This window comes from Daphnia pulicaria, chromosome 1 (genome assembly GCF_021234035.1).
Source record: "Daphnia pulicaria isolate SC F1-1A chromosome 1, SC_F0-13Bv2, whole genome shotgun sequence".
Classification (NCBI taxonomy): Eukaryota; Metazoa; Arthropoda; class Branchiopoda; order Diplostraca; family Daphniidae; genus Daphnia; species Daphnia pulicaria.
Window position 1 is genome coordinate 16,865,157 of NC_060913.1, and position 12,035 is coordinate 16,877,191.

At 40.2% G+C, this 12,035-nt stretch overlaps 1 protein-coding gene and 1 long non-coding RNA gene across 2 annotated transcripts; one reads left to right on the plus strand and one right to left on the minus strand.

Moving 5' to 3' along the window:
• Nucleotides 1-7,253: 7,253 nt before the first annotated feature.
• LOC124320705 (E3 ubiquitin-protein ligase Hakai-like) lies at nt 7,254-8,851 on the minus strand. The gene is made up of 4 exons (XM_046783574.1): nt 8,558-8,851; nt 8,354-8,477; nt 8,099-8,286; nt 7,254-8,028 (listed from the first exon to the last, which is right to left on the minus strand). Exons 1-4 carry the CDS (start codon nt 8,831-8,833, stop codon nt 7,411-7,413), a joined length of 1,206 nt encoding a protein of 401 aa, XP_046639530.1. The 5' UTR covers nt 8,834-8,851; the 3' UTR covers nt 7,254-7,410.
• Nucleotides 8,852-9,035: 184 nt separating this feature from the next.
• Nucleotides 9,036-11,287, plus strand: LOC124320718. The gene is made up of 3 exons (XR_006914023.1): nt 9,036-9,945; nt 10,013-10,239; nt 10,326-11,287. It is a non-coding gene; the product is annotated as an uncharacterized LOC124320718 (long non-coding RNA).
• The last annotated feature ends 748 nt before the right edge of the window (nt 11,288-12,035 follow it).

The window sequence follows — 12,035 nt, forward strand, 5'->3', positions numbered from 1 at the left end:
TCTTTTTGTCCCTGTTCAATCTGCCTACAGAGCTGCACACTCTACTGAAACTGCTCTTCTCAAAGTCTTGAATGACCTACTATTGGCAGTGGATAGAGGTGATGCCGTAATTCTTGCTTTACTTGATCAAAGTGCTGCTTTTGATACGATTGATCATGACATTCTACTTGATCGTCTATCAGCTCGATTTGGTATTTCTGGCACTGCTTTGTCCTGGTTCACCTCCTACCTTTCTGATAGGAGGCAATCTGTCAGTGTTAGCGGTTTTTCTTCCTCCCCATGTCCCCTTCTCTATGGAGTTCCACAAGGTTCTGTGCTTGGCCCCATTTTGTATGTCCTTTACATATCGCCAATGCATGATATAATTGCCTCAACTGGAATTTTGGATCACTACTACGCGGATGATACCCAAGAATATCAGTCATTTCATCTCAAACCAGGTGCAATTAACCAGCAACTAGCCTTCTCTTGTCTCTCGGCGTCCATCACGGAACAAAAGAAGTGGCTATCAAACAACCGGCTGAAACTGAATTCAGAAAAGACCGATGCTCTCCTCGTTTCATCACCATCCAATGTAAAGTCCTTAGTATCCTGTCCTCTTGAGCTGGGTGATGCCCTTATCATCCCATCACCTGTCGTTCGAAACCTTGGAGTACTGCTCGACTCTCATCTCACAATGGATCATCAGATACGCTCAACCTGTAGGAAGGCGTATTTTCACCTTCGACGGATTGCCAGAATAAAGAGATTCCTATCGCGTCCCGCAATTTGTCAGCTGGTGCGTGCGTTTGTCATCTCCCAGCTTGACTATGGAAACTCCTTACTCGTTGGTCTTCCTAACTCACAACTAGAGAGACTTCAGCGTGTGCAAAACTCAGCAGCTCGCTTAATTTCTGGTGCTCGTCGCTTTGATCACATCACTCCGATACTTCGTACTCTTCACTGGCTACCCATTAAACAGCGGATTATATTCAAGATAGCTGTACTTGTCTTTCGTTGTTTGATTGGTGTTGCCCCCCAGTACCTCATTGATGCAATTGAAATTCGTCGTCCCTGTCGAGAACTCCGCTCTTCATCCCAACTTCTTCTTCATTCTCCTCCCTCACGCACCAAAACGTATGGCGACCGATCTTTCTCTGTTGCTTCCTCTCGTATTTGGAACTCGCTTCCAATTGACCTGCGTTTACTGGCAATCTACCCCTACTCTACTTCTTTTTCTCTGCTACAGTTCCGTTGTAAATTAAAAACACATCTCTTTCAAATTTCCTTTTGTAATTGAATTCTCCTGTTTCTGTCGGGGCTCATAGCGCCTTTGATCATATAATGGAAAAGGCGCTATTGAATATAAATGCAATACATTATTATTATTATTATTATTATTATTCTACAGAGAAATCCCCCTGCATTATGTGTTTGACGGTACTTGGAAGCCTCGCAAAAGAAAAACCAACTTACTCAACAGGATCTACTCTGTCAGCATTCGGCAAATAGAACGATTCTGTCTTCGCTTGCTTCTTTTGAACGTCAAAGGGGCTAAAAGCTTTGAGAATCTAAAAATTCACAGGGGTGTTGAGCATCCAACGTTCAAGTAAGTTTTTCAAGTAAGTTAGCTCTATATCTACATTATTATTTCTCTAAATCAATACGATATGTCGTGTTTCAGGGCTGCTGCCATCTCGAGGAACCTTCTTGAAGACGACAGTACTTGGGAACGAGTCATGCAGGAGGCTGCCGCATTTCAAATGCCTACAGAATTGAGGCAACTTTTTGTTGACATTTGCTGTCTGTGTTCGCCGACGAACGCCTTTCTTCTTTTTGAAAACAATCTTCCGTTTATGATTGAGGACTACACTAGAAGCGGACACGATGCTGAAATCGCGAAGAATCTGGCGCTCAAGTGCATTCAAGACAGTCTGAAGATGAACGGTCGACTTTTAGAAGACTTCAATCTGCCTTTGCCAGATTTTCAAATGATTAATCAGCTGGTTTCGAACGAAAACGGTAAAAATAGCGTGATAACAAGGCAAAAAGAAGATTAATGGGGAAGAGAATGGTGGCTCAACTAAACACATCCCAGCGTGAAGCATTCGACCAAATTATGCTTTCTATTAATGCACCCAGCACAAACTTGATTCAGCCACGTACATTTTTCTTAGACGGTCCAGGTGGCACTGGGAAGACGTTTCTGTACAACACCCTCATCAACGTCCTGCAAGGTCAAGGGAAAAAAAAGTGATCTCGGTGGCGTCAACTGGAATCGCTGCTACGCTTTTAACACTTACCATTCCAAATTTCAAATCTACCCACCCATTACCGAGACTAAAACATCAAGAATAGAAGAACATGAATACGGCGCACAATTGATTCGTGATGCTAGCCTAATAATCTGTGACGAAGCATCAATGATGTCACGTTACGCTGTAAAGGCAATAGAAAGGATTCTTAGGAAAGTTATGAGAAACAACTCACCTTACGGAAGAAAAGTTTTTCTACTGGGAGGGGATTTTCGTCAATGTCTACCGGTCGTCAAGCACGGCAATAGAGTCAAAGTGGTTGAAATTACGATCAAGACTTGCGAAATTTGGCCCCGTTTCAACCAACTTAAACTTCATGAAAATATGCGGACCGTGGCGGGGAGTAAAGAGCACGCTGACTGGCTCATCAAACTAGGAAATGGGACTCTTCCTCGGTAACGAGACATGAAAACATTTAAAAGAGGTGATTCAAATCAAATACATTATTTATGTTTCCAGGATTCCTTCGATGAGTCCAGGTGTCATCCAAATTCCGCGGGATTTTCTCATATTGGATCAAAAATTGGAGTCTCTTATTCACCACGTTTTTGGTGATCCTGCGCATCTTCTCGATCGTGGTAATGCATGCAATATTTTATTCATAACTTAACATCAATAATTTCTAACATTTTTTTAATGAACAGACGTAGCGGAGAGTATTACGAACCACGCAATTCTTTGCCCAAAAAACAAAGATTGTTTGAACATAAACAACTCAATCATTAATAAGATTTGGCAATTTGAAAATCTACAAGAGTGTGGACACAGTTTCATCAGAAGATCCCGGAGAAATTGCTAATTACCCGACCGAATTTCTGAACAGCATCCCTGCATCAGGAATACCGCCACACGAGTTAAAACTCAAAATTGGAGCCATTGTTATGCTGTTGAACAATATTAATTCCAGACAGGGTATGTGTAATGGAACAAGGTTGATTGTTGAAGAACTCCGCGATAACGTCATCCTCGCAGTCATTGCAGCCGGAAAACATAAAGGACAAAAAGTGTTTATTCCTCAAATAACCATGTCCCCAGGTGACTTTGACTTACCAGTCACCTTGAACAGAAAGCAGTTCCCTATAATGCTTGCATTTGCTGTTACTATTAACAAATCGCAAGGCCAGACATTTGATCGCGTCGGCATATACCTTCCAGAACCCGTCTTCAGCCATGGTCAATTATACGTCGCATTCTCGAGGGCCACTTCAAGAGAAGGGATTAAGGTACTTTGCGTGGACGGTACCAACCAAGGGAAGTTGCTGAAGTATTCTGATAATCCACTTGAAAAAGAAAAGGTCTTCACACAAAACGTTGTTTATTACGAAGTCCTTTCATAAATTTAATATGAAATTAAAACCGACAAAAATAACTCATTCAGTCAACATTTACGAAATATTTCAATAATCTATTCAAAATCAAGTCAGGCCCACCCAAAATTACCTATTTGAGTCACTCTTTTTCGAAATATTCAAAATTGTAATTGAGAGTCAATAAAATCTTTCGTTATCAATAATCAATCTTTATTTCCAAAACATAGAAATACGAACGGTAGCCATTACAGAGGTAAATTGCTTTTTGTAAATTTCAAAATTTTACGACTTCCCCAACAGGAGTTATAGAAAAACGAAAAAAAAACGACAAAAAGTTTTTTTTTGGGCCTCTCAGCACTTTTCATTTTTCTCATTGTATAAAACTCTAAGAGTGTCAGAAAACACAAGCAAACAAGAATTAATGTTTGTCTTATTTTTAAAAGTAACCCGACATTTCTGCATTAAAAAGTTATTTAGTTATCAATTTATTTGTTCGAAAAGCATCCCTGTGGGGTTAGTTGGCAGAAATTTTGAGGGGCAATTTTGGTATACAGATTTCTCACGAGATGCTGAGTTGCAAGTTTTCAAAATTCGACCTAGAAATTTTGGAGCAATCCCTGGTAGCACAAAGCACACCTCTATCTATAGGATGTACGTCGCCCATCTTTTCAGCCGAGTGAGATATCTTAACCCGACGTCCATAAGATTGCCTATGTCTATACTAATGTCGCGCTGTAAGATATCCAAATGGGTACGGCTTACAGCCGTCTTCAAAAGACCTAAATTTAAGCAAAAAGATAAAAAAGAAACGTTCCCCGGTGGGCGCGAAACCACGTTCTTTGGAGTGATACTCCAGTGCTCTACCTACTACACCACTTTCTAATACTTTCACCTGTATTTAGTTCAACGGCTCTAAATTAATCTTAGCAGTTAAAATGATGAAAATTTTAAGTCCCTGTCTTCCTCATCTATCCTGCGGACAGATAATTTGGACATCTCACAGACGTCATGTTACGTCGGTCTATTAAACGTCTAATTTCTAGACACAAATGGATGTCCGTGATCGTATGAGAAACGTAGATCTATAGGACATCTATACGAAGATAGCATAAGGCCGTAGAAAATTGAGTATCCATGTGATATCTAATTTAGGTTGTAGCTAGATCAGATTTCATTTAGACATTAAGACATCTATATGATAGACGATGGATGTCAGTGTGCTACCAGGGATGGAGAATCGACAGCTGCTAACTTACCCCGTAGGTGGGGCAAGTTGGCAGTAGAAATACGAACGGTTGCCATTACAGAGGTAAATTGCTTTTTGTAAATTTCAAAAGTATACGACTTCCCCAACAGGAATTATAGCAAAAAGAAAAAAAAACGGCCAAAAGTTTTTTTTTGGGCCTCTCAGCACTTCTCATTTTTCTCAGAGCATAAAACTCTAAGAGTGTCAGAAAACAAAAGCAAACAAGAATTAATGTTTGTCTTATTTTTAAAAGAAATCCGACATTTCTGCATTAAAAAGTTATTTAGTTATCAATATATTTGTTCGAAAAGCACCCTGTGGGGTTAGTTGACAGAGATTTTGAGGGGCATGTCGGCATACAGATTTCTCACGAGATGCTGGTTGCATGTTTTCAAAATTCGACCTAGAAATTTTGGAGCAATGGAGAATGGACAGCTGCCAACTTACCCCGTATGTGGGGCAAGTTGGCAGACTTTTTTTGCAGTTTTTCTCAATTTAACAATTTCGTGTAGATGAACATTGTAAACAAATACGATCAATTCATAGAGAATTGAAATCTGAATCTGATTCATTCATTCAATTTTCAAAACGTGTAGTAAAAAAATTCAAATAAATTCACAAAAAGTGACCCTTCCAACTAGCCCCCCTCTCCCCTATTTCTGTTCATAGATGAGATGAAGCTCAAGTTTAAAAAATATTTCAATCACTCAGAATAAAAAATTAGCAACTCCAAAAATTGTAAGATCGACCACTCTGCAAATGAAAAAATAACTGCCAAACCTAACCTAACCTAACCTAACGTAACCTATCCTAACCTAACCTAACCTAACCCTAACCTTACCTTACCTTACCAATTCACATTCGATATCATCACGGCGAAGCCGTGAAAATCAATTTCGGGATCAGCACGGCAAAGCCGCGAAAATTAGTTTGTTAGGTTAGGATAAGTTATAGGATTATTTTCGAAGTATCGAACGACGGGAATAGTAAAAGTCCAAATTGCTTACTAAAAACACGAATCCACGTGTTTCCGTTCCGTTAGCTTACACCTGGCACAAGAGTACTAGTCTTATTATTATTATTATCTTTGCAGTATAGTTTAATGTCATCTCTTGAAGATATCTTCTTCAAGACATGTATGAGACAGCAAATTAAAAAATTATTTTACGTACGCTTCTTATGCCTTCCTAAATATAGACCATGTCTTTCCTCCTGGTTTCTGAATCTGGACATTATTTATGCATTGCTTTGTAGAGTTTCACCTTTGGGAGGTCTTGTTGTCTCATTTGGGTTGTGAAGCGAGTTGATGGAGCTTTTGGGGCAAGATGGAAATGTTGCCCTTCTTCACACCTGTGGCTGTGGCCTTCTTTGGGGTCTCTCTGGAAATTAACATGGTTACCTTAAATACAGATACGTCCTTTTTGAAGTTCCCATTTATTGTCCTTCTTGATACATAGCTGCAGTTTCTGTTGCTGTGAAACAGATGGTAAAGGACATAAACCATGTCAAAGATTATGAAATTCTAAACCTTTTTTTTTTTGTTATAGATGCCTGATCATGTTGTAATCAGAACCCCATTGGGAAAGATGACCAATCGAAATGTTCCACTCTGTGTTTCCCTCTTGTCCATCATCCTTTACTTAGTTGGCTTGCTAGAAGGAGCATATCCCACTATGTACACTACTGGAGTGGTCATTGGGTGGTTGTATCTCAGATTTTATCAAAGACATAGCAATGGCACAAGAGGTGATATGGCAGATAATTTCACTTTTGCAAGGTAATATGACACCTAAATACCTAATGCATGAAATTACAGCTTTAACAGCTCATGTTTGGTTTTTACAGCTTTTTCCCAACAGTCATGCAACCCCCAATTGAAATTTGCTCCAAATTTGTGTACAACCTGCTAGTCGGGATAAAAGTTTGCCGGAAGCCTGTAAGGAAATACGATGTGGGTGCACCCACAGCGATAACGATTAGTCTTCCGGGAACTGATACGCACGACGCTGAACGTCGGAGGTATACATATTTCTTTTACCAACCTTTTGCTAGAATTTTATTGATTTATTGTTGTGTATTGTTTAGGCAAATCGCTCTCAAAGCTTTGAGTGAACGTCTGAGTCAGCAGGCAGATTCAGGATCGTCCTGGCCTAGTTTGGACGACGATTCCCGGCCAAAGACCGAAGTGCAGGCTGGAGATCAATCATCTCCAGCATCCAATCCGGTCGAACCTCTCACTGTTGCTGTTGAAATAGATCCATCCACTTCTAAGCCGAGCATAGCTTAGTGCATTGAATTTCGTCCAATATTTCTTGTAAATACTGTCCGTTTTTTTCTCCTCTATCCCTTCAGTCCATCTCTGGATTGTCTTTTAATTATGACAAAAAGAAACTGCAACAGATATAGTTATGTCAGTGTCATTGTATTACAATTTTTTTTACATTGACAGTGTAAAGAAGGTTTACGATTCATTTTAACAGGGTTTGGCTAAGGATTGATGTTGCTGTCCGTTGCTTTCTCGTTGGTTGTGGACATTTTTTTCTTTTCACTTTTTTTCATTTCACCGATAGAAGGATTGATTGGTGGATGTGGACCACTGATTGCTTGCGTACGATTGATTGCCAACATCGTACTGATGTTGTTGCTGTTGAGGCGGAGGCGGCGGTGGAGGAGGTGGTGGTGCGGGTTGCTGATAGTTTGCGTAGTAACTAGGCGTCGTGCTGTAATGGCCAGTTTGTGAACTATAAGAGTAACTGTATCCGGCACTCGTGGGTGGGGCTATACTGTTGTAGTAACTTCCCGCATTCCCGCTGTTGTTGCTCGAGAGACCCGTCGTGGGATCTTGAATGTGCACAGACACCAAGTTGGAGCGGCTGTGCAGGAGAGGCATGTGCTGGGAACCACGAGAGCTGGACAGGGGGACGGTGCTGATTTTCTGCGGCTCCTTCTCCATCGGTAGGCGAAGATGTCGGTGATTTATGTGGGCTTGTAAATCACGTTGCGATAAATAAGTTCGGCGGCAGCCATCATTTCCGTAACGCGATCCACCATGTGTGCACATAAACACTTGACCAAGGCTAGTCTGTTCCACTCGAGCCACTCTTTCGCGACACCTAGGACAGGGTTGATGCTCTTCTTGCTTTCCACAACCTAGGCAAAACACATGTTTGCAGGGAATCTATACAAAATGTGTATTAACATCAAATGTTTTGTTAGAATTTTTACTTTTTTTCTTCAATATAACTTACAAGGCGACCATAGATGAGAATAGGCTTCAAACACTTGTCACAGCAGTGAATCATTGGATTGAGAACCTTTTCTCCAATTAAATTCACTGGCAAGTTCCAGGTCAGGTGGAGCATGGGTTCCGGAGGTCCTCTATTTATAGTTGTGAAAGTAGGTGCCTGCAGCTGGGATATGTCAGCCTCCAAATCAACTAAAACAAGATTTTGTAAAAACACTGAAAAAAATGAACTACAGCATGTTTAGGATTTTGATTTTACATTCTGGGTGTTTGATAATGAGTTCGGGACTGCAAGCCACAGGTTTCTCATTTTCGGTATCAACACTTTTGTTTGGAGATGCCTGCTCTTCACCTTCAGATTCTTCATCATCACTGAGTATTAGCTAAGAAAAAACCCAAAATAGAAGCAACAATCAAAATTAGTGAGGAGAAAACTTCTTGATTGCAAACAAAATATTAATACCTTGACTGCTCGTTTTCCCCGGCCTCTGCCCCTCGACCGGCCTCGACTTGACGCTGTAGTCGATGTCCCACGGCCTCTTCCACGGCTTTTACTTCCTTTCTTAGTTGGTGAACTATCAGAATCCATTGTTGCACACACAAAAAAACAACAGTCACTATCAATAGAAAGCAAAACAATTAAAAAAAAAGGTCGCACGCAATTGACAAAATAAGAAATGTCATGTGAAATGTATACAGCGATGCGTATTGCCACGCCATGCTGCGGATGCGCTAGCATCCAACAATCGGGCGCTTCCAACTTTCCAAGAAATTCTCTTTCTTCTTCTTTTTTCATTTCTAATTTTCTAAATAAGGCAACGAGTGCAGCACTGCTGTTGATGGATGAGGATGTGTCACAGCATCAACAAATTCGCGATCAGTTACAACATTCTGACGTTTCAATACTAATGTATTAAAATTTTGGTTAGAAAGTGCAGCTCGGCAATTCAAAAAAGAATCTATTTTGCGTTTTTTCTCTCTTCAGAATTAAACTAGAAAAGGTAAAAAAAAAAGGGCTACAACCTTTTGCAATCCATCATCTGTTTCGCTGCTTTAAAATATATATTTTTGGTGAATAATCACGTGCTAGCCATTAAAGAAAAAAAAACCTGCGAGGAATGTCGCCCGTTGGATTTATTATAATATGCCTAGGCTTCCTTTGTGCTTGACAACTGAATAGGATCACTTTGTTATATATTAATGTACACCGGAGAGGGATAAAACGCTCATCTCACGGAAAATAGAAAATTGCCGTTTCATACCAATAGAGTCGGAAATTTACGAGTCAAGCTCACGCGGTTAATGGCCATCGTGTGCAGCTTTTTTTTTCTGAAATGCGAGCCATTATAATAAGTGCCTTTCTCTCTCCACTCTTCTTGAAATTCCTTCCATCTTTTCATGATATTTTTTTTTTCAGGGTTGGATAATTTCCTGGCGAAGATGATCGATCCGTAACATTTCGATACTTTCACGATGGAAATCACACGTCGTGCCGAATTCGTGTTTCAACATTTCATCTTTTTAGAGGACACTTTTCTAAATAAGAAACTATTTGAAATGACAAGCTGATTATCAGAGTGCGTGCTATGGCTTCCTTCCAAACGATATCAAAATAGTTTGTTTTGACGATTGAAAAAAAAGAAACATTCGAAGAAAATAAATCTTTTTGGCGAATTATTTTTATACTTTTCTGACGTGAAGAGTGAAAGTACAGCTCAGCTCATGGCTGCTGCTGGTACAACATATCCGGAATGTGTGCAATATAATATTACGCAGCTGTCCTTAGTCAGAGCACTGGTACATATACCGTGCTGCAAACTGTTGCAACCGGGTCAAAATTTGGCTACAAAGGTAAATGGGCAATCGGCCAAACGCCCGAACGTATAGGTTTTTATTTTATTGACCGGTTTTTATCTAGATTGAGGTTTTCCTTGGAATCGCTTCTCGGTTCGACTCAAAAATGTTTTTATTGGCACTCGTTATTGGATGTATTCATACTATTATTTTCTGCATTGGAAATCCTGCCGGAGCCTCAAGACTAATTGGGTTTGTAATTACCATAAAAGGATGACATGAGCGTTCCAGCCATACACACCCAATTTCGTTTAGGAAGAATATAAGGGAGGTGTACCATAACCACAATTTGTATGGCGTGGCGAATCTTTTTTTTTTTTTTTAGAACGTTTTTTCCAGTTTAAATTTTTTCTTTTTGGCTCGATGAACACATGTAGGTGGTCCGTCTCATCACGACCAAACAGGGCAGCCATTTAAAAAAAAGCGAAATTTATTTTTCTACCTTCTCATCTGGATGGGAAAAAAATATTAAAAAAGAGAAAAATTTCAAACTTTTCCTCCCCTTCACCCGGACTTGTGTATAAGAGAGCATGTGACGGATGGCTATCGGAATCATGTCTGGCGCCACCACGTTTACCTTTTAGAAGAAAAGAAAAGTGACGATTCACCAGCATATTGGACGGACATGGCGCGACGATGAGTCGATCGAGTCTCCGGGTGAACTCATCGGCATGAACAGCAAAGATTGACTTTCACCTTCTATGCTCTTCTTGTCTGATTATAACAATGGCCTGAACCAATATATCAATTCCATTACAAAATTTTGTACCCAGACAATAAGGTCTCTGACTTTTCATCGTTGGGGCGGATCAGCAGCTTCCGTCACGGATAAGACCAGGTGATTCATGGTTTCAAAAGAAATATATTTACCAACTATTGTCACCCACGTCAATAAGCCCAACATTTATAAAGGATATTAATTGTCACTCTGATTCATTTTTCTTGAAATTCCGGAATGATGGTTGGTCTCATCCTCTTGTTGTGTATGGGTTCTCCCTCCCACCTAAACTTTTCCTGGATTATTAAGAAGAAGAAGAAATAAATAAAACCACCAACTGGGTAAGTAGAGGAGAGAGAGAACAGCACAGATGGAGACAAGAGAAAGAGACGGCCCGGACCCTGACCTCAATTCCGCGCTCCGTCGACCCCCACACCCGCCTTATAATATCTCTCTTTTCTTCTTCTTCTTCTTCTGCTTTTGGGTTCTCTTTCTTTTGCTCGCTTTTTTAGTAGGAGGGGGTAATCTTTTTTAAGTTGGGAATCTATTTCATGATTAATTATCCGTCAGCTGCAGAAAAAATTTTAAAAAAAATCCTCTGATCAATTGAATTTTTTTTTAAACCGATGATAACAATTAAATATTTTTTTTTTAAATAAAAATGGCGGTGTAAGATAAGGAGGGAATGACTCGCGAAAATCCCTCTTCTTTCTTTGCTTTTGAATTTTCGAAATGTATCCAATTTTTATCGATGAGTTATTCAAATGGACACTCTAAACAAACCTAAAAGGTGAAGGGATCACGCTTTTCGGTCGGGTTTCAGATACGTTAGCTCTTTTTTTTTTCTTTTTTATTCTAGCGTATTGAAAGTGGGTCGCCAGTCTCACAGTTGACACTTGACTGTGTGTCTTACGTGCATTTAAAGCCCATTTGCTCCCGTTTCAATGGCTTATATTCGAATAGGCGACGAATGATCTACTCGGAATTCGTTCTAAATTTAAATCAAGTCAACTCGATTAGAGTCAAGGAGTTTCGCTCGAATTTCAGTTGAAAACTCGGCTGAAATGGACACCCTCTCGCACACCTATACCGGTTGGGATCGCACATCATCAGTCACGACACCTTTTGGCGCAGGCTCTGCAGCTCTGCAGTTGATCTGGTTCAAAGCCCACCTGGAGGGGAAAAGGATATCAATCGTCGTGTGATTTATACTCTTGTATGAGGTGCGGAGAAACTCCCACATGAATTCATCTCACCGACGATGATTTGGTTGCCGGGGCTTGTATTTGAATAAAGCGGCGATTATAATATATACCTCGGCCAACAACAACAACAACAGCAAAAAATGTAATTCAGTGCCGACTCCACC